Here is a 23,401-nt window from a genome sequence, read left to right on the forward strand (position 1 = left end):
GAATTGGCATTAAATCCTTTTTTTGTGATGACAAAGAGGCTAAGAGTGCAAACTGTATTTTCTGTTTATCGAAAACAGAGTCTCTTTTTCTCGAGGGCATTTTTTCCTATGATCATCAAGGGATTTCAAAAGCAATAAAGTGTGGAATCATTGTTCGACTTGAACAGTATTAAAACTTAGGTTTTAATTTCAGTGAAGTAATAAGATTTGAACCTGTCTCACATTACAGCACTGTAAGGCATTTAGCAATTGTGTTTTAAAGGAGGTTTTTAAAATGCAGCTCACTTGTAAGCTAACTGTCTGTCTAGTAATTAATAGTTTCTCTTCAGCAGAGGCTGTTGTGAATGATACTAAGAAATCTCAGTTTTGTTAATAACAAATTATGATAATTGTAAGGATGTTAATTCCTAATTAGTTTAAACCTACAATCTTTTTTGACCCTTTCTGAGATTGATTTTCAAATGAAGACAAAAAAAGTAGAGATTGAGGGTTTCAGCGTGATCTTCACCTTAGAATGAAAAAGAAATTACTCTCTTTTATCTGTAAATTTCAAGAAACTTTATTCCTTGGTTAAGAGTGTACGTCAGCTTCCTGCTAAGAACTGGTGAAGTATTTAATCTGTAACCATAATTTATATCATTAATGCAATTCCTTTCTCAAAATTGTATGTTGAAGATAATTCTGCAGAGCATTTTTCTTTTCTGTACTGACACGGTGAACTCCAAGATACTAGAACTTAGTGTGCACATTTTTGCACAGATATTCTCGAGGTTCAAAATGTAAATATTTCATCAGCTTGGTTGATAAAATGTTGGCTGATGAGATAATAGCAATCACTGTACAGTGTAGCTGGAAATGAGCATGTACGATTTCGGAGGAGGGAGGAGGGAAAGTTTATACACAGGTGCATGTTCAAAGCAGCCATCAGTGTTTAACATTGGAGTGGTGAGCAATGACCTTCCGTGATGATTTTGAACGGTAACTGCCTCCATTAGCCATAAGGTTTGTTTCTTTATTTTAGTAGATGGCCTAGACTGTAAATATTAGAGAATCTAAAATAAATCAACATATTATCCTAAGGATACAAAACGTAGGAGCTATTTGTGGTTAGGAACCTTTGACAGATAGTTTGGATGAGGCAGATGATTGCCCGCCTCTCGTATCTGGCTTCCATTGCTGTGCCTGCAGGCAGTTTAGTGTTATAGTTGTATATTGATGTCAGGGTTACTACTGAGTGGCTAGCAATGACAGATGTCTATAATTACAGGCGATGCTTCCAGTATTTCAGAAGAGCCAGCCTGTGTTGAACAATTATCTTATTTCTGGCTTGCCAAAGAGGGTTGTTCAAATTGCTAGTATTAGCTGTGGTGGCTGTAACACCTCTCCTTGTGCCGTGGGATAAATGTGCAAAAGCACTCTCATATACAACCCTGGTTCAAAACCTTTTTAAAATATGTCATATCGCTAAATTTTGTATGCTTAAGACTTGGTCCTGAGAGATGCGGAACACCTGCAGATATGTTAGTCAGTACAATGAAATACGTTTTGATATAGAAATTTTAGAACTATAATAAGTAGCTATGATTTTTGTTACTTGTTTTTGAGTGCCAAGCTAATGTTGATGCTTTAGCATTGAGATTTATTGCACATAAGCATGCTGAGTGGGTCACCCATTTAGGTACAATTAAGCAACTCAATAAAATTAAGCTGGACACTTTTAATAGTTACAGGGGCAAGTAAGAGTGCTGATTACTGCTGCTGAAGTACCTATAATACTTTATCTTTTGGAGTTTTCTGACTGGCACAAATCTACTCTTGTAATCTGTACAGTATTGGTGCATTTCAGTCATCAGAGGATTTTAAAGCAGCATTTTGGTTTCTTGTTAAGCAAATACCTGGCTGCATATATGGCTTGAATCTCTGCAGTGCAGTGTGTAGCTCTGATGGAAAGTGCAGCCCAGAACTGTGCTTCCAAAACTAAAAATCTTCCGGATGATGTTCAAAAAGTAATAGCTGTTAATAGTATTTCTCAGTTTTCACTACAATATTTGTACTTTAAGCCCTGGAGGGGAGCAAAAGAGACAGTGGAATTAAAAATCTCTAATGGTGCTTTACAAAAATGAAAGTCTAAACAAGACTTTTAAAGCTAAGCACCTTTTTAACAATTGGCTAGCTGAAGACATAGCAGATAAACCAAGTTCTTCCGCCTGCATCCCAAGAATGCTTCTCATGCTGCATCAGTAATAACAGCAGTTAGTTCATAGTAAGTTCACCAGAATTGTAAATCTTTCTTTCAAGATTTTCAGAAAACAGGAATTAAGAAAGGAAGAAATAAATAAATAAATAAAAGCTGAAAGTCATTGAAATAGAGATAAATTTCCATTTAAGAAAAGGTTTATTGCTGGCATCTCATGGGCACTCTATGGAGCAAGAGGTGGGGAGTTAATCACTCATGTACCCCAGACTCCTGTGAATTCTCTTGCTCTGTTGAGCTAATGGGGAAGGGACTAGGGAGTAGGGCCTGGAAAACAGCCTTTTTGGGAACTGTTAATACCTCTTCCTACCAGAACTTGTGATGACAGAGTATTTCAACAGACTGCGAAGGAAATAACATCCGTAACAATGACTCTGAGCCGCACAGCAGATTTACCCTTTCCCCTACAACATTACACTTTGTTGTAATAACAATACCTTAATTTTTAAATGTTATTTTATTTTAGGTCTCTTTCAATTGAGGGTAACTTTATGCAGTATTTTAATTAAGCTAGGTTTGTAAGACAGACAGTAGATAGTATATAGTTTATTATAATCAGTGTAGTTTCTCTGGTTGCTTACAAACACACGTAGCAGTGAATTGGAGAGTACCCTGCTTTTTATGTAGTGCAAAGCCCAACTTAATCTTCAGAGATCCTTTCTGAAACTAACTGAGGCAATTTCTTATGGCCTGTTTTGGAATTTTTTTCATTTAGGGAGCTGACTATAAAACAACAGATTAGCCCATTCTCTTGGTTTAGACTCTTGAGTTAAGGGTGTTTTGAGATCTTACCTTTTTAAGACAGCTGGTCAGGAACGGAGGTTTTATGAGTGACCAAGGTTTTCCGCTGTTATGGAGAGGCTAGAAAAGCCAAGGCTTTTTAAGACCTTAGTTTGGTCAGGAGGTAAAGACGAATGATCTGGCACCCTCATATACTAATTGGGGGATTCCATTCAGATTTTCAGAAGTTATCTGGGGGATTGGGAAGCTAGATTTCTGCTGCATTGTAATGGAGCTTTTAAATGCTGAAAATTCAAAATACCTGATTTTGATTTAAAAAGCAGTGGAAATTACTAATTTTGTTGTGGCACTTGATACCGAGAAAGAAACTAGTGATTAGTATGGAGTTTTAGTGGGTGATGCACGGGAGTATTAGTCAGAGAGGTGGGATGGCAGCTTCAGAAATTTGCTGTAGTTGCCCCTGCATTGTGTGAATTCCCAAACAGACCATGGGGAAGGAGGCGGTCTCCGCGACCTGCCACGTGTGCTCCAGCCCAGCTACTCCAGGCTGGATTGCAGCAGCTGTCCTACTCAGCTTCTGTCAGGTTGGGGTAAATATGGTTAAGATCTGGTTTTGCCCTCAATGTTGATGACAGAATACTTTAATGTTGCAGTGATAGTTCTCTGCAGCAAGGCCTGGAGAGCTTCAAGGAAGTTATAATATCTTAAGCATTTACGCTGTGCCTACGGGTAATAACTTTACTGTAATTTTCTGAAGATTCATTATCCAAAATCTTAATTCATTATAATAGCCCTTATGAAACATATAGAAACCAACATTTTCTTGTGTTTTCTTATTTGCACAGTGTGAGAGATTCATTGCTCTGTTTTAATTTGTTTCATGGGGTGCGTTTGAGTACATTCCATACAGTGCTGTTATTGAATTTCTGTGACTGTCATTATATAGCCATACAACCTTTAGGAACTCATATTCTGAGCTTCCCAGTTCTGTAATCTGCTTCACATTTAAGAATTGACATAATTAGCTTCTTCAGAGTTATAATGATAGTACCAAAAAGAGAAGACCTCAAAAGACAAAGCAAAGTTAAACATATCTGGGGCCAAAGAGTAGAGAAGTCAGGGAAATAAAGTTTTAGTGTGATTACTGTATTATTTCTCTGTTTTCTTGGACTGTATTTACATACAAGTGCTTTGCTTCCACAATTTTATTTTCTCATCCTTTTGAAGCAGAGCAGGTACGGTTCGAGTAGTTGTGAAGTATACAGTTACGTAATTTAAACCACTGATAAATCTGCTAAATCATAAAAAATTCCCTGGCACCAGAGCTTGTGAACCTGCTGTCGTCCTTAAACATCCTGAGTCCACTGAGGTGGTTTTAATGGTACAAACAGAGCAAAAGAAAAGGATCTCTGGATCTCTTGCCTTCACACTTGCTTTAATATATTTGAAATTGTTATTGATTGTTATTGAAGGTGTTTTGCTGGTCTCTTCTTTCTCCTCATTGTCATGACCATTGCTATCACCTTTGAATATAGCAATGCCATGTGGGTATTGGTTGCAATGGTGGTATCGGCCTGAGCTTGCTTTAAGGACCTCAAGTGTGTACTTGTGCCTGTGAAGCTTGTGGAACGTTGTAGCCTAATGTTACCACTTCTGCAGATTTTTTGCTTACATTCATAACTGTTGTAAGAATGAGATGGTGATGATAGGATATTTTACTGTTAAGCTTGCATTTTTGGCAATATCATGGCATGATCATGTGGCGTTTTGTGTTGATGCAGGATTTGTTTTGGAAGTTATAAATCCTGCAGTTGTAAGGATTTGGAAATGATTGTGTAAAGGTTTTCCGGAAGTCTTAAAGTAGTTGTTTCCTACTGAAAGTTAATTATCCTGCTCCTTACTTGAAGTGTCTGGAGGGAGCTAAAAACATAAGCCTTGGGTTTTTTCCTGCTGGAAGAAGGAAGAGGAGGTCTCAGAGGGTGGAAGCCCAGTGGGTGTGTAGCTGTGAGGTCCCACAGGCCACACCAGGGCTCTGTGCTGCCTTTACCTTCACAGCTCTGTGAGGGGAACCAAGCTGAAGATGAGATCACTTCTACATGCGATTCCATGTCCTTTTATGACCCCTTTCAACAGTATTTTTCTCCGCCTTTTGAATATGTAGCACGGTCTTCGTTGTTGAAGTGTTTTTTATTATTATATATCCAAAATGCTTTATCATTAATTTTTTATAGTGCTTAAAAGTCTAAGGGCATTTCATTGTTGTGGCTGGAGGTTGTTTGCTTTTCTATTTTTACATGCTAAGAGTGTGTATTGGTTTTGAAAATTATTTTGAAAAAGGTGTTTAAAATATCACGTTTATTTTAGCTTACAATTTGTCACATTATGGAACGGGTACTAGTTTTTATTACAAGCACTGTATTCATGCTGACTTGAAATGACCCTGTCACATGTGAAAACAAATCAGATTGTTGCTGTTAATGAGCTTTTCAATTTACTATTCAGTGGATCAGATAAGTGGATTTAAGAGGTAATGATCCTGCTTAGCACTCAAGCTTGGCTGTCAGATCCTAGTAGTTGTGGGAAATCCCCAGGGACAAAAGCGTTGACACAGTTCTTGATGGGATAATGGGAATCAAAGCTAATGGATGATAAAAGGAGTAGTAAGAGTTACAAGGATAATTGTGGATTAAAGCACTGCTCTTTGTCAACACTGACTGCTGTTTTAGTATTTTATTTGTTAAACTCTGATGTGGGGAGAGCCTAGTTTGACAACAGAGCACAATGCTACTAGACATGCACTCTCTCACACACCCTTTCTCCCACTGGTTTCCCGTGACAGAAAGGAAAGATCTTAACATAAATGTGTGTTTGCTGATACATTTACATTCCTCACTATCTCTTTTTCTCTTTTCCTCATATCAAATATAGAAATTCTTACTTTGCTAAAATTGGAGCTGCTATAGCATTTAAGCAGTGCACTATTTGGAGAGATGATTTTTTTTTTTTAATTAGTAGATACTGCTTTTATATTTGAATATATTGTTGCTATGTTTAATTACTATAAATAACTTCACATTTACAGTGTGAGCATAATATTTTGAATGTTTGGAGGGTTGTATATTATAATTTTTTTCATATTTAGATTGTCCTTTCACTACTGATTTTGTCACAATAAATTACATTCATACAATTGTAAAAGGGTAAGTTAACTTACAAGTTACGTTATCCTTGATCTTGGTGCAGTTTCTGGTTAGACCTGCAAGTTTATTTCATCGTACCTTTATTATGCTTGGATTTAAAACTAAAGTCTTCGGGATATGAAAATACAATTTTTATTGTATTATTTATTATTTGTATTATTATGATTGACTTCCTCAGAGGTAGAATACTGCTGGTTTGGTTTTTAAGTACAGCCATGGGATTACATCACTAGCAGAAAGGAAGTTGGTACAAGCAAGTTTAGGTACAGTAACAGAAGTATTGAGTTAGGTAACGTCCATTGGTATTTGTGTGGAATATGTAATGTCAGCGAACAAAATTGACAGCTAGATGGCACCAGGCTTTCACCGCTGGGTAACCAGGGCTGCATGTGCTGTGCTTGGTGTTCTTATTTCAGACCTTAGTGATACTTGACTTGATCACATCATATGGAAGAATTACACATAACCCATAATATTTGTTTTAGTGTCACTAAAGGTTAAAATTACTGAGATGAAATGTACTGACTGGTAGATCTGCATTTAGCCCAGTCATAAGCAAACAGCAGGGTTACTTGAGCTCAGGGTAAAGTGAATTGGCAAGGATTGTAAAGAAATTTTGCAGTGCATGTCTCCCTTCTCTTTCTGAAGTTGATTTAACCCAACTAGATGTTTTTATCCAAACTAAAGGCTAAAGGTTAGACTACTAAAACTACCAGAAAATTTTATGAAGATTACACAGTAAGGAAAAAATAGACTTGATGTGTCCTGTGCATTTGTTACTGCATCATAACAGCAGTTTGATCTGATAGGTAGGCTGCCAGGAAAACTTGGCTGGTAATATATGTCTTGGATCTGAAATACAGGGAAGAGTATACAACTACAAGTTACTTGGTTGCCAAAGCCTTTGTTTGCCCTTTGAGAACACAAAAATGAATGTCTGAAGAGTACCTAATTTACCAGATTTTATGACTGGCAGTGCAAGAACTTGCACATGCAAGCTAAAGGACAGTGTTGCATCACATCCCACTGAGGACAGGGACCAACAGAAGAATGTTTTCTCCATCCCTTTGCAATTTTTTATAATAAAACAGGTTTTTTTAATAAGGACTGTATTGTTCTGTGAACAACAAAGTGAGTTTAGTGTGGAAAATTTACATCATCTCTGTGGGAAGAGATGTATGCAAGGGCAAGTAAAAGCGTATCAGTCCCAAATTCACCAAACACTATTGGAGAGTGTATAAGCCATCTCTCACAAATGCTTCAGCTAGGTTGGACGGACAGACATTTGTGCCTGTACTTTTCTCATGCAAAATCAAAAGTGGGGAAGGTTTTAGAATTAAAACGTTGGTACTTGTAAATATCTGTAATAAGTTACTGTTGAAACGTTTATTTCCAGGTGTATACCCGAATGTCAGAAGTCTTAGGAATAACAGATGACAACCATGTTCTGGAAACATTTATGAGAAAAATGTGAGTTTGTGCTTGGGTTCTATTCTGTATGTATTTTGTTTTGTCTTTAATGTTTACTCTTTAAAAAAACTTTAAAGTTTGCTCTTTGCTAGAAAAATGTCTTCCATGAATTTTAAATATTTGAAGGGATAACCATTTTCAGAAGCACCCGTATCTTATTTTGTGAAGGTACTGCAGGCCCCTAAATAAACACTTGCAGCTAGATATGTCCTCCACAGTGCCTGCATCACCTCTGGAAATGGCTTATGGGAGAACAGAGCTGAGATTTCATAGACTCTTGTTCTGTGACAGCCTGGCATAAGCAGTCCCCATGCTTTCCCACTTCTCATTCCTGGCATCCTCAGATGTCAGTGGCACGAATTGCCTGTAAAGCTTCATGGTAATTTACAGTGGGGAACTGACCAAGTTAAACTAATCTTTCTTTGTTTTGGGGAGGCCCTTTTGGATTGCTTTTTGGCAAGGTTTGGCAAAATTTGGCAAAATATGCTCCTTTAAAAATAACAGATGCACAGAGGAGAATTTTAAGACCTCATACTGAAGGAGACAAGGGGCATTATTGTCAGCTGTCTCCTCATCTCTGGCATTTGGCAGACTAGGATGGTGTGTTACTCTTGCAGATAAGCATTGCAATACTTTCTCAAGAATAATCCTAGAAAAATTACTGTGGAGAAGCTACCTTTTTCTCATGCCTCTGCTGCAGCCACTTTCTTTGGGTGCCAGCAAAACTGCCAGGATTTTGTCTTTTATTACTTATGCCCATCATGAGATTTGATAGTTTCTCCTGACTCAAAAAGTGTTTCATCTAAAATCAGTTTTGCTCTTGAAACAAAACAAAATGGTCCCTCTGAAAAATTGTGAATATCCACTAAAAAAATCTGGGAGTCCCCAGGAGACAATGAGTTCTGTGTGTGCCTGGAAAAAGAGAAACAAGTACCTTACCTCTTTGTGCTACGGTGAGGAAGATGCTGCATCCTGTCATTTACTTCATGTCCTCTAAATCTGACTTACAAGACCTGTAAATACTTTCAGTAGACTTTGACCTACTAGAGAAACATCTCTACTGATGTTGCCATGTTAGCGGTGATCTGTTTGGACAGTATTAAACATGGCTTGTCTTTTGCTACCATGGCTACCAACCTTGAGAAATAGTGCCAATTAAGACAAGGTTATTTTCTAATATGACTTAACTTTTCTGTGAAAAACAAGGCATAAATGCTGTGCTTCCTCGAAACCAGAAGCTGACTGTTACATCTTGCCTTAGGATAACAATAGTACCCATCAAACCTTGATATTTATCTGGAGTATGCTTTGAAGACAGGTAAATGGAAGGTGATGAATGGAAAAATATTGATGGATACTTATTGTAGTTTCTGGAAGCAGTCCATGTCATGGTACTAGACAGCTAGGCTTCATTTTATTGTTTCAAACTACAGTGAAACTTGAACGACTGAGGAAGAAGGGAGGAAAGAGGACTGTTTGGAGACCAGACGCATCATTTTGCTTCTCTTTTCCTACTTTTTGCTGCCATTGAGATGAAATCTCTGTTGCATTTGCCAACTGAGGAAATAACAGTATTTCATATAACAACTTGTATGATAAGTACTACATGTGTTTAGATTGGATAGGGCTGTGTTTGCCCAAGTACTGTAAATAAAGAAAAAAAACATAGTTAGGGTTTTAATGTTATATGGAAGGTTTAAAAAAAAAAACCCTAGGTACGTAAAAAGCAAGAATCAGTGCTGGTTTTTAGATTACACACTCTACATTTTTGTTTTCTCTTTCCTCATGGCTTACTGTATTTTCCTAAAAACATGAATTGTTCGTTGATTAAACTGAAGATCAAATTCATTTTACAGAATGGATGTTACATCTTGAAATGGAGAATTCAGTCAGTAGCTTTAAGAGGTAACTGTGAAACCACTATATAAACACATTCATGTTTGTGTCAATTAAAATAAACGAGCTTCTCCCAGTGATAGCATGCCAGTTGGAAAATCTGGGTGCAAAGCCATAACATACTGATACATAATCCAAAAACTAGGGTCTGATGGGGCAATCCAGTCTGGCAGCATTTCTGGTGCTCCATTACTGGGAATAATCTTAGCACATTTCTAACAGCAGTGGGCAGGATACATGACTGTGAGACCATTCACCTTTTTCTCTTGTGGATACAGTCAGTATTTTTAACCACATTTATTTTAGAAAGCCACTAGTCTACCGTTCTGTCTTACCCTACAGATCCATTTTTTTCTTTAAGTAGGTGAAATTTATCATATATTATTCCTTAATACTAGGTTAAAAGGAAACGCTAGGGAATTTTTAGTGTGCACTTTTTTGTTAAAGTGGTGGTATTCTTGTATAGTAACTGCACAACAATGTCTGAGACTGTATGGTTTCTGTTTTGTTAATGCTGAGCATTATGTGAAACAGAGGAGTTATGCTTGAAAGAATGTTGTTGCCTGGCTATTGGCAACCAGTCTATCAAATCAGACAGTGTTGGAGAAGGTACCTCATCGTAATCTACCATTAGCACTGTGGGATGATCAAAAGACAATGTCAGGTTATTTCCTTCCACTTTGCCATTAAAGAATCCAATGAAGGTTGCATGCAGGAAGCATTTTATACTTGGTGTGAGGAGTAAACATAGCAATTGAATTTATGGTAGTCAAACAAGCTGTAGTCTACCGGGACATATTAATTTTTCTTTTGTTCTGCTGTTAAGAGGCTTAATCTCTTTTTGTGATAACTTACTCGTTGACACATGGACTTTCTAGTTTCCTGAAGTCCAACGTGAGCTCAGTAATGTTTAGATGGATAAATGACATTTTTCTTTGATTTCTTGAGATTTTTAACACATTTTCTATTGAGCTGTCTTTTCCCAGGTGTGTCTGTTTTCAGTAGTTCACTTCCATGTATGTACCTTTAATCTGTTCTTTTGAATTCATTAGTAGCAGCTTTGCAGTGGAGGATTGATGATCAAACTCAGTGAGTTCTTTCATTAACAGAAAACAATTTGAAATACTTGTGTCATAGCTACTAGTAGCTGCAGTAGCCACTGTTCAGTTTATGGATTAAAGTCTGTATGAAATAGATACTCTTCAAAGTACAGAAATATTTTGAGATTTGTCAATGTAATAGGTGTCCTTTAGACCTTCTGACTGTAGTTTAAAGTGCTATTGTCACATCAGATCCTAGACCTTCTATCACATTTTCATTGGAAGTTAATGAATGTGCCTTTTACTGAATTCCTGTTAAACCATTTCTGAAGGGATGGAGTTTTATGTAGTCAAAATATCCATTAATGGCTGTATTTTCACCACAGTCTTACCAGAAATTTTATAGGATCGTTCTTCTAGCATCCACCGTCTTTGCTTGCTTTGACCATCACCTTATAGGGTGTATGTGTGGAAGGGGAAAGGCCAACTGAAAAAATACCTAACCTCAAACAAAATTTTTCTAATATGCAAGGCATCTTAAGTCTTCTCAGCTGTGTTCAGCATCGTAGCAACAGTAGAGTAGGTTCAAGGAGAGATAAGCCTGGAGGAGTACCTGAGTGTGAAGACAGGCAAGAGGGAGCAATGGGATTTGAAGGAGCTACTAGGGTTGCAGTGGATGACAAGATTCTGGAGAAGGACTGTGACTTAAGGTCCCAGCCTGTCTCCTTAGACTTTCTTCTTTTGAGCCTGTTGCCCTGAGGTACTGGTTTTCAAAGGCATAGACTATTCCTCTGGTTCTATGGAGTTCTCTATCCTTGTTTGCTCCTACTTCCTCCCAAAACAGCCCTGTCGCATATTCTTATGCCTCTTGGCCTACTGGAACGTGGATCAAGGCCAGGACTCTTAAGGCAAGGAATGAGGCACTGCACAGAAAACCAGCAGTAGTCCTCTCCTTCCACTGGTCATCCCTTTGAGCAGTAGCTACCTACCTGCCTTGATCCCTCCTTGTATAAGTAAGAGGCAAGGAAATATTTAGACTGGAGTAGTTTTAGTTCCATCTGCTCCTTGAGCCTGTCCTGGGCATTTAGCCACAAGTGTCTTCTATTTATTTTGGCTGCAAGCACCTTTCCTTTTCTTCACTTGTTCTTTGTAAGCCTCTTCTGGTTCCTGTCAATTATTATCAAATTCACATGGAAGTGATTTATCATGAGGTAGATTTACAAAATATTTGTCCAAATATTTAGTATTTTTGGTCATGATAAAATAACTGAAATATGAATGAAGGATGCATATCCAAACATTGCTGTTGGATGTTTTTTGCTTTTTTTTTTTGTTTGTTTTTACTGCTGTAATGATTTCACTATGGTAAATGCACATATACATACGTATAAACAGAGAGATTTTCCATGTGACAATGTTTAAGTAATACATAAGTGTAAAAAGTCTGGATCTCTGAATATTTTCCTGAACACTCATACCGATATGGCTCCATGAATCATAGCAAACTAAAGCTTGGCACTTTTATTCATGACAGAATATGCATTTTTGTAACTATTCACCTTTGTCCAGCTCTAGTGAAAAGTATATATCCAGTCACTGTCATTGAGCCACAGAGAGCTTTCATTGTAAATGATGATAATATACAAGGAATAATTAAAACATGACTGTATAGAGCTTTCTTGCCAACAACTTGCTATCTTTGTTATTACTGAAACTGAAGTACCACATAAGGAAGAGATTTTTGAAGTCTTTTTAGGGGATTTGGATGCCCATTTTTCTTGCACATTAATGGAAATTGGACAGCAGACACCTTAAGCAACTTTGAAAGTTTTGTTTCAAATGTATGATTTTTTTAATCTTAATGATTTTTATAATGCAAGTATATGTGTAATATCCTTAACTTGAGACAAAGACTATTCCTAAATTTATATGGTTCACAGACAAACCAACCACCGCACCCAAACTTGCTGATTTGCAGCAGCTGTCATCTCTTCTAACTGGTAGCAACTTACCTTTTGCAACTGCTTCTTTGTCATATTACCAAATCTCCTGTGTATGTGCAGTAACCTATGCGTGTGCAGGTAGTATAGCATTCCTGGGATTCCTCAGCTTTATGATGATAACATACCTGCCCATTACATTTCAGAGAAAGGGTTCAAGGCCTCCTGGAAAGAGGATGGATGAATTCTTTGGACACTTACAGATGGCCTGTAAGCAATATTTGAGCACCTTGGCATGCAATGGTAAATGGAGAAGTTACCCACCATCCATGTGACCAAATGGATTTTCTCTCTTTGTACAGTATATACTCGCTCTTCAGCATTCCCTTTTCTGTGCTGTGATTTGCTTTTGCTTTTCTACGGTGCATCCCTGATTCTGTCTCCTCCTCTAAAATTTTCTTTTTTAAATTGCACCGCATGTTTTTCAGTTCTCTCTTCTAAGCTGGGCATTCCACTCTTATGCTCCAGCAGTATCATTTCCCATCTACTACTGCCATAAGAACTGCTACAAAGGGTTGTCCTTTGCTTTGCACCACATGGAACTTTTAAGAGCAGTGTGATACAGTCCATGAGTCTGAAGAGGTCTTTCTCCAAATCATAAACTTGAGGACAGGACAGGAAATTAAGGACAGTAGAATGGCTTTTTGGGGGAAAAAAGTCATAAAATGGATTTAAGAGGCTGGAAGTGGAAGGGGATTGAGTGCACCTTCAGTAAGTTTGCAGATAACACCAAACTGGGTGGGAGTGTTGATCTGCTCGAGGGTAGGACGGCCCTGCAGAGGGACCTGGACAGGCTGGACTGATGGGCTTAGGCCAACTGTATGAGGTTTAACAAGGCCAAGTGCCGGGTCCTGCACTTGGGTCACAACAACCCCATGCAATGCTACAGGCTTGGGCAAGAGCGGCTGGAAAGCTGCCTGGCCAAAAAGGAGCTGGGGGTGTTGGTTGACAGCCGGCTGAACATGAGCCAGCAGTGTGCCCAGGTGGCCAAGAAGGCCAACAGCATCCTGGCTTGTGTCAGGAATAGTGTGGCCAGCAGGAGCAGGGAGGTGATTGTCCCCCTGTACTCGGCACTGGTGAGGCCGCACCTGGAATACTGTGTCCAGTTTTGGGCCCCTCACTACAAGAAAGACATTGAGGTGCTGGAGTGTGTCCAGAGAAGGGCAATGAAACTGGTAGAAGGGTCTGGAGCACAGGCGTTATGAGGAGTGTCTGAGGGAGCTGGGGTTGTTTAGCCTGGAGAAGAGGAGGCTGAGGGGAGACCTTATCGCTCTCTACAACTACCTGAAAGGAGGCTGTAGTGAGGTGGGTGTGGGTCTCCTCTCCCAAGTAGTTAGCGATAGGACGAGAGGAAATGGGCTCGAGTTGCACCAGGGGAGGTTTAGGTTGGAAATTAGGAAAAATTTCTTTATGGAAAGGGTAGTCAAGCATTGGAACAGGCTGCCCAGGGACATGGTGGAGTCCCCATCCCTGGAAGTGTTCAAAAAATGGGTAGACATGGCACTTTGGGACATGGCTTAGTGGGCATGGTGGTGTTGGGTTGATGGTTGGACTGATGATCTTAGAGGTCCTTTCAACTCTTAAGATTCCTAGTTTTTGCTTTCATTAAAAATAATCCAGCCACCAAGCCAGGAAACATGAAATTGCTACTCTATGTGGTGGACACGGTAATGTTAGGTTAATGGTTGGACTGGATGATCTTAAAGGTCTTTTCCAACCTAAACTATTCTGTGATTCTGTGATCTTTGCCTTGACTCTTGCCCTGCTCAAATATCATAATGACTTGATACATGCAAATAATTTTGTTTCTTCTGTGGATGATATAGTGACCTTTTTCCCAGAGAAGAGTAAATTGGAGTATATAATCATTATTTACCTTCCCCTTCTAGATTTTAGGTTATTGAGGAAGCTCTTACTTTCTGTGACTTATCTGAAACTTTATGATTGGTTCCTTTGACTCTTGTTTCATTTAAATCAATAAGCCACTTGAAAGAGGCAAGGACACTAGCACTTGGATTTAAGTGCTGTCTTGCCATGATTTCTCCAAGAGCTGTAAATTTTTCTCCTCTTTCATTCCTTGGCTTCTCTTCTTTACACAGTGGAAAACTACTTTTTATATTACAAGATTCCTCTCTAGATCTTTACAGATTTTCTCAGCTACTTATAACGTTTTGTAGATGTTTCTTAAAATATTACATTTTATGTGTCTTTCATCTTGCCTGATATTGATAAGGCAGAAACAGAAATGGGAATTGCTACAATTATAATTGAAATTTTTCAGCCTCTGTTCACTCACGAGTACTTTCTAGTTTTTATATTATTACTCCATCTTTCAGCATCCAAATACAACCATGAACTGAAAGATGTACACAAAAGTATGCTGAATGTTGGATGAAAAGCCTTCCTTATACAGTTTTAATTTTCTCTTCAAGCTGTCACTGTGACTTCTTGTTTTTCTTTAAATGTCTTACATCTGGCTACTGAAGGACAAAGATTTTGCTCTTTTGCAAAATAGCCTTTTTATGATTTCGATATTGACGTCAAATCTGGATACTCCAAATTCATCTTTATTGCTTTGTATTGTATATACTTGTTAAGGATTTAGTGCAACTATAAACATCTCCAGAACTCCCCATAGTAGGGATAAACTGTGAATTATGGACTTGCTAGAATGGGCTATTTCTTTAAGGCAATCTGAACGTCTGTAGCTCTTCATAGAAATTTTATAAAGTAAATCAATGTTTCTTTGTAAATCTAAATTGCCGAATACTGCTTTGGTAATTGCATTGTTATTTGCCTTTTCCTGAGAAAATAATACTAAACAGTTAGATGCCTTAAACTGCATTCTTGAGTTTATAACTTCCTGAAAAAGAGATTTAGTTTATGTGGCATAGTATATTCCTTAGCCTGTGAATATGTAAAAGCAATAATCAGCACTGATTTTAAGGCATTTAACATCTCTTGTTCAAGTTCTGTATTCCCAAAATTTAAGTCCTGTTGCCTCATGGTATAAATACCTGGTACTGATTATGCCTCTTACATTGTGGTCTTTCATCAGTAGATCTGACAGCTTAAAGTCAGAATCATTATGCATATTCTACAGACAAGGAAACTGAGGCATACGAATCTGAAATTACTTCTTCCTGATCGCCTGGCAGTTTGAGATACACCCTACCAATTTGATATCACGATCAGGAATTAGGTGCAGGGCTTCTGAGCCAGGAAGTCGTGCTGCCTTTTTATTTGAATGGGCTGTGTTTCAAAAGGCTCTGGTAGCCTGTTTTTATTTCTCCAGGTGAATCCAATACCAGAAACTCTGCTATGAGTCTCTCATGCAGCATTATCTCCCTGTATGGAAGAAGGGGGCATTCAACTTTTCTTTTGGGTTTTTGAGCAATTGAGGGTGATGGTGGATGTCCCAGAGAGTAGGGCACAGTACTCGCCTTCAAAGAAGGGAACTAAGAGGAAGCAACTTTTTATAGGCTGATCAGCCCAACTTGGATTCTCAAAGGAGTACTAGAAATAGTTACTAGTAGTCAGTATATAATTAAGTGATCAATGCATTTGGGCTACTTGGGGGGAGGGTTTCTTCTTGGACTCACTGGCTGGAGTTTACAACAGAAACAGTAAGTATCAGATATTCGGGTTTCGGTAAGATTGTTGTTCGGTAAGATTGTTGGCACTGGCCTACATGACATTTGCATAAGAAAGCTAGGAAATGACAGCAAGATCAGTGACTCTTGACTTTACTGTTGTAACCACTCCTCATTTGAAAAAGGATTATGTTCCTCCACTTTACTGGCTTCAGTTTACCCCTTTCATCTGAAGGTTAATGCCACCTCTTCACCTCCTAATAAACCTAGCAGGTGAACACAACAGATTCCATCCCAAGTCATTTAGGTGTCTTTACCCTGACCTGCACACAGTACAGAAGAGGCTGTAGAGGGTCCTGGCTCTGTGCTCCATGTCTCATGCTTAACGTATTGGAAGGTAGTAGAACAAGTCGTCATTGCCTGGTGTTATCCACATGATTTCACTGAAAGGCTAACTATAAGAGTTTGCTGTTAAAAATGGTAAGTTGTTTTATGTGGTGTTCCCCAGGGATTGATAATAGGTCTAGTGTTATCCTATATCATAATTTATGCATTGGTTCATTAATCAGAGTATGCTTCCTAAATGCCTATGTCTGAGAGGAGTTGCAATTAGGGAAATGCAGTGTCCCCTATGTATCTTGACTTAAGTGTTTGGTGTAGGGAAGAGGGAAAATAGGGATTAGTACAAGAACTGCAAGGTAGAATTTCACTGGGAATTGGGTATATCAGTAGCTCTGTGAATTGGCCCTTAGTTTTTCTGTGCTCCATTTCTCCTATGGAAATTTTCCTAGGGAATTTATAGCAATTTTGTTTTATCTTATGAAGAATTGGGCAGATAAATACTACAGAAGTTAAGTGGCCAGATATTGTGTTGAAAAGTGAGTAAGATAGATATAAGTAGGGGTAAGCTTCAGATAATTTCTTTCATTATGACAGATGATGGATTTTTTTAAAATGAATGTATTTGTTACAATATTACAAAAATGTTTGAATCCCTTGTTCAGGAAAAAGACACGGCATGTTTTTATAGCATTTTCTGTCTCATAAATGGAAAATCCTAAGATGTATCACAGAAATACATTCGTAGTGTAATATGATACTGTTCTGAGCTTTTGCACTGCACTTCTCAAAAAGAGGAAAATGTGTTATAAAAATCTCACTCTTTTGTTTTGTTCTGTTTATTGTAGTGTTACAAATCTTAAATACCGGGGAAGATGTGAGCCCGTGATTTCAAGAACTCTTCAATTTCTAAATGACCTTTCCGTTGGATATCCTTTTTATTGTATATGGCATAACATATTATTTGAAAATAATAAGGTAAAAATTAATATGACGCTTTTGTTGTTTCATATGCCACACTTTTAAACCATTTAGGACATTAATATTTATTCATCTTGGTTTATCTTTTTCTATGCATAGTTTTTAAAAGGTGTGCTCATTTCCACCTACTTCTTATCAACAAAAGAGAAATCATATAAGTAGTTGCTTATGGTCATCTATCCCATTCCTAATCTTGAAGTCAATACCATTGATGAGTTCAACAATGTTAAGAACGGGATTGATTCTGTTAGCAGTTGAGAACAAGATTGGTTCTGCTTTGAGAATGAGTCAACGAAGATATGAAGCATGAGTTAGATTTGAAACACAAGCCTCTTCACAGGTTTTATTGTTGCCTGATACTAAGCTCCTCACTGTGTCAGTGTCATCATTAGTACTGATAAAACAGCCATGAGTTTGCATGTGGATTTTTGTCTGGGTTCAGGCATTTTTGTGAAATTCTTACCCAAATCATGGATGTTAACTTGCTATCTGTTGCAAACCCTTTGTATCTTCTTCTAATATTCAGTTACTTATCATAAGTTGGAGAAGAATGTCTGCTCTTTGACTTTCCAGTCAATTAAGCAAGAAGATTTTAAAAAAAAGTAGTAGCTGGTTTTGATGTGACACAGTATTTAAAGGTATACGACAGGTAATAAACCACCAGAGCTCATGAAAACATTCAGTACTGAAATCCTTCACTATTTTAAAATAAAAACAACTTTCCAGTAATTTTCTAGAGGAGATTGTTAGGTAGAGGGGAAGGCACCTGGAATATGACAGTTGGTATAATTTTATTTCTCCATAGAACTCTAATAGTGTAAGAAGAATTTTAATATATTTCCTTGGGTTGAAAGATGAGTGTGGGTTTCCACATTCCATAAGTGAATTTTGTTTAATGAAAATCATACAATGTGTACTTCTATATGTTTACTTGAAATACTGTTAAGCAGCTAACTTGATATTTTAAATATACATGTGTTTATGTTCTCATGGCATCACAAAGATAGGACTGGAAAGGACTTGAAAATGAAACACTACTAAGGAATTTGACAAAAACAGAAGGGGAGACATTTATTTCATTAAGATTTATGAAGACACTAATGAGCTCTCTCCTATTTTATACTATATTCTTATTGCCTCAGTAGGGTTGAAAACGCTTCCAAAATAACCAAGAAATTTAACATGGTGCACCTAACTTAAAACTGCTTGCTTGTTTATTTATGTATTTATACTTGCTGAAATAATCAGCTAAAGCCAACAAGCATCAAGCATTTCATATTGTCTTCTGGAGGCTTTCAAAGGCACATGGTAGCCCTCAAAAATGAGGGTCAGTATAAACTGTTATTGCAAATAATACTTTTCCAAGGCTGAAATGTCTGGATAGTTTTAGTTTTCCAATTACTCAAATTATATTTGCAATTAGTTAGTTTCTGCTTATGAAATAGATATAATAATATCAGGACCTAGAAAGGATGAAAAAGTAGATATTTAATAACCGAAATTCTCCTGAAGAGTAGAATTGTGAAGAAGTTGTGGGATTTTTTTCCTTTGCAGAAACTTGCTAACTGTTGCAAGAGCAGTTTCAGACCCCTGTGCATAGCCAGGATGTAAAGCAGCACTGCCTTCATAAATATACATCTTAAAACATCAATGTGAAATGTTGAAAGACTAGTAAAAAAAGAGATTAACTAAAAACATAAACACCAAAAATTTATTCAATTACTTTTCAATGGAAATACTTCAAACAAAAATTCTGAGAACAGTAGCTTTTCTGCTTAGATGGGTGGGGTTGTACAAAGACGGCTTTAATGCTGGTTCACTTCACCATGATGTTGTATTAGTTAAGTTTAAAATTGTGTTCCCTGGCAAACCATAAAAGATTTCAAAAGTATTAGACACCCACTTTTGTGCTGGAATTTAATATGCAACTTTTTATTGGAAAATAATCGTCCTTGTCTGGCAAAATCCACCATGCAATATTTCTGTTAGTAGGCATAATGCAATAAAGACAGGGAGGGCTATTTATCACTACAAATTTTGAGGATTTCAGGATTCTTTTTATTATTTTAATATATTTCTTTGGTATTAAATCAGAAAAATGATAAATTACACCTGTCGAGGCTGTTTTTCCTTTTTCCCAGAAAATGATGTACAACCCAATTTCACTGGTCATTTTGGCTTTTAAAGATATGTATTTTTTTCTATAAAAAACTCTAGTGATAGGGGTTTTTTTAATAATAATACTGAAGTACCTTTTATTTCAAACATATGAAGTAGTTTATAACTACTTCCTGGCATTGCAAACTTTGGCCTTTTCACATTATATTAGGGTTTTTTTAAAAGGCATTAAGTATATATTTCTTTGAAAGAGTGTATTGTTAAGATACTGGATCCAGTGGATCAATTTTCAGTATTTGATATAGATTAAATTGTGGCTAGCCTGAAAGGTTAAAATAATAATTTATTTAATTTCAGTACTTCCCTGTATGTCAGTCAGCTTCTACACAGTATTAGAAATTGGTACTTTTCTTTTTTTATGTGTATAATAGTCTTTTTCTAAAGGATAATCTAGAATTAAAAGCAAACTATAATTCCAGCAACTATACTGCAACAGTACAGTAATAGGGAGAAAAAAGAAGAAAAAACGTAAGACAGTATTAACAACAAAGGCAACAAATGACTGGAGCTGGTGTCATGGTTTACATTACTTTCACAATTATTCCAGGTTTGCATATTTCGAAATATGTATTAGCCCAATTTGATTTCAAAGCTCAGTTATTTGAATTATAAATCATTATGTCCCTCCTAGCTGATCAGTTGTGAAATATCTTTGAATTCATTTACATAATGGAATATGTTAGTCATTCCTTTATGTCTTTGAAGCCATAGTGCTCCCTCATGCATGTTTAGTTCTTTCTAATAATTAACTTTTCCACTGTATATTTTTGTAGCAAAATAACTACAGGTTCATTGTTATTTTATACAATAACTTAGGATAAAATATTTATAGTCTCTCAAAAATTCTTTATCCATGTCTTTGTTAGCATTACAATGTTATGAAAGGCTCTCCCTTGTAACAGAGGGGGGAAAAAAACCAACTATGTAGCTTTGCAGTATAAAACCAGGTAATGCTATGTCAAATGTTATAGATTGACAAAGGAGCATCATCTTAAAACTAGATTAGGAGATTTTCCAATAGCAGCTATAAAACCTATTCTTACACTTTTAACTGTTTAAAAAGAATTTAATCCATTTAAAATGAAAAGGGAAATTGTTTATTCCCATAAAAGTAATCGAACTCTTCAATCAATTATGTGCAGGCATGGCAGATTGAAGCAAGCACTCAAAAAAAAAACCCCGTAGTAACAATAAGAAGTGTTATGGGTATCTGTAAAATCTTCTGTGTTTGTACATGACTGTCAGCACTATTGTACAGTCTAAATTATGCAGTCATACTGATTGTTTCTTAAAGAGCTTCATCATGCCAGGGATCAACAGTGTTCAGTAAACTAATGAGTCCTCTTTTTACAGTATTCATTGTAGAATGTATAAGCCCATAAGTCATTTCATTCATTTGATGCCTTCAATGCTTATGAATGTTTCTGGGGTTTGAATTTTTCTGTGGCATTCCTGAAAAAGTGTATTAGTATACTTCGATATCACAAAGCCTTTTATATCCCCATTTTAGAGATGCAGAACTGAGACAGTGAAATTTAACTGACTTGGCTGAGAATCATACAGCAATTCTAAGTCAAATGAAGGAGAAGCAGGAGTCAGAAAATCCAGGCCATTGCTTTGGCCGTTCTCTTGCTCCTTGTTTGCAAACATCCCTCAAGGCAGCGGTTACATCTGTACAAAAGCTCACAAAGATGTCAGCGTGGCTCTGATCGGAATACGCAGCATTATCTCCTTTGCCCAACCCCAAATGCTTGAGTCATCTGAGACAGGGAATTAGTGTGACCTCATGCTATTAAAGATGTTCATAATTCACACAGCTAGGAAAGGATTCAAGTTGTGAAAACAAGTCTTAACCATCTGAACTTTAAGGACTTCTATAACATAGTTTTTGCAAACTCAACTTTTGATTTAATACGATTTCTCATGCTTTTTAAAAGAAACCTTAAGAAAAATACTACATTTCATCAGGTGTAACTGCCTGGTAAGTCATGCTAGAATATGTGATCTGTAGAATATATGCAGTCCAGGAAATATGTTGCTTCTGTGTCATTTAGTGTGCATCTCTCTGGGAGCTTTGTATACAAGCAGGTGCAAACAGACTCAGGCTAATCCTGCTGGACCAGGGCCAAGAGCTTCAGCCCAGGACTCGCGTAGCTTTGCTAGTGCAATGTATAGGCCAGACCAGCAGACCTTCCTGAGGGGCCTGCACTGAGAGCAGAGCATGCTGGCTGGGGCCAATGCTGTACTACTGTAGTTACCTGGTGTCTGGACTGTTGCTGGCTTGAATTTAGCCAGTTTGTGGAGTGGGAGATTTCAGTTCCTGCTTAGCAGTAGTCAGTTAGATTGGCTTTACAGTTGAAGAAACTGGGATTCCTGTGGAAGTATCCCTAGGAAAAATTCCCAGCTGTACCACCTTGTTATGGACTTTGCTCTGGTTTTGAGACTTTGTATGTTTTTAAGAAATTTCCATTCAATTCTTACACATCTGAAAATACTTTGGTTAAGTGTTTTAACATAGCTTAGTATGTATGAGATGCACTTTCATCTGTTGTAACTGAAACAAATTAAATGTGATTTTTGACAGGTCTGGAAGATCACCTTTGTGATTTTGAGGCCATTACTTGAGAGCTGCTTAGGGCTGCTGCCAGTCCATTGCCAAGTGCTAGTCATCTTCAACACAGGCAGTTGCAAAACCACTTTTTTTTTTTTTTTTTTAACATGCTGATAACATGGGTCTATCTGGGGGAAAAACAGTACCATTTATTATCAGAAACTCTCCATTTAATTATAAAAGTCATTTAGTTCATTCATCTCTTTTGTGACTAGAATATATGCCATGAAAAGTAATTGCTTTATTTAATAATAGATTATGGTATTTAATGTTCTAAAGAATATCTCCATGACATACATTTCTAGATGAAATTCAGATATTTTTTTAATGTACGTTTGTTGTTCTTTCAGTTAGGATTTTTTTCTTGCTAAAAATCCCTGAAAGTTTGTACAATCTGATAATGTAATCATAATTCTGCGAGGCTAATTTTTCCTTAACACCTGCTACTTATAGTCTCCTGAAAAAGCTTGTGAAGATAGAGGCTGTGAAATTCATGCTTCAGAATCACACAGTAAGTTTCCTTACTACGTTAAAAAACATTTTGTGTCATAAATTTTGTAGAACACTTAACTTTTCATATGCATATGTTTCAACAGAGCAAGCACTTCCCTTTCTTGGGCATCAGCGATAATTACAGCCTCAGTGACCTTAGGTGCCGGACAGTGTTCTACACTGCTCTCACTCGTCTTCTCATGGTAGATTTAGGTAAGGTCCTCCTCCCATGTACCTGAGACACCTTGCTGTCTTGTGTAATACTATGAACTTTTAAGGTTATTAAACCAATCAAAGAGCAGTTTAATTGTACAGTAAATACGTTATAGTTGGTATTTAAATCACTGCCTATCAACTTTTGAGATTTATGACATTAAGCAGTAACACTGTATTTGTTCGTTGCCTTCTGTTGGAGAAATAAGCAAGATGAGTTATTTTTTGCACGGAAGCACTTTTTGTATTAAGTATGAGGATTTAGAACATTAAGCGCTTGAGCAAGTACTTGGAGCTTTCAGGTGACGTACCAATTATGCCAAACCTTCCAGCTTCTAGTAGAAAGGTTTTTTAATTTCAGTTCTTCATGCAAGTTCCCAATACACAAGACCG

General features: G+C 37.2%; 1 protein-coding gene across 1 annotated transcript in view; it reads left to right on the plus strand.

The window, feature by feature from the left end:
* Positions 1 to 23,401, plus strand: part of RANBP17 (RAN binding protein 17) — a 164,354-nt gene that overhangs the window by 77,478 nt on the left and 63,475 nt on the right. Inside the window, exons 15-18 of the mRNA XM_075715220.1 lie at positions 7,592 to 7,665; positions 17,382 to 17,462; positions 22,751 to 22,814; positions 22,900 to 23,008. Coding sequence (XP_075571335.1) covers positions 7,592 to 7,665; positions 17,382 to 17,462; positions 22,751 to 22,814; positions 22,900 to 23,008 — 328 coding nt within the window. The remainder of the gene's footprint in view (positions 1 to 7,591; positions 7,666 to 17,381; positions 17,463 to 22,750; positions 22,815 to 22,899; positions 23,009 to 23,401) is intronic.

Source organism: Pelecanus crispus, chromosome 8 (genome assembly GCF_030463565.1).
Source record: "Pelecanus crispus isolate bPelCri1 chromosome 8, bPelCri1.pri, whole genome shotgun sequence".
NCBI classification, from domain to species: Eukaryota; Metazoa; Chordata; class Aves; order Pelecaniformes; family Pelecanidae; genus Pelecanus; species Pelecanus crispus.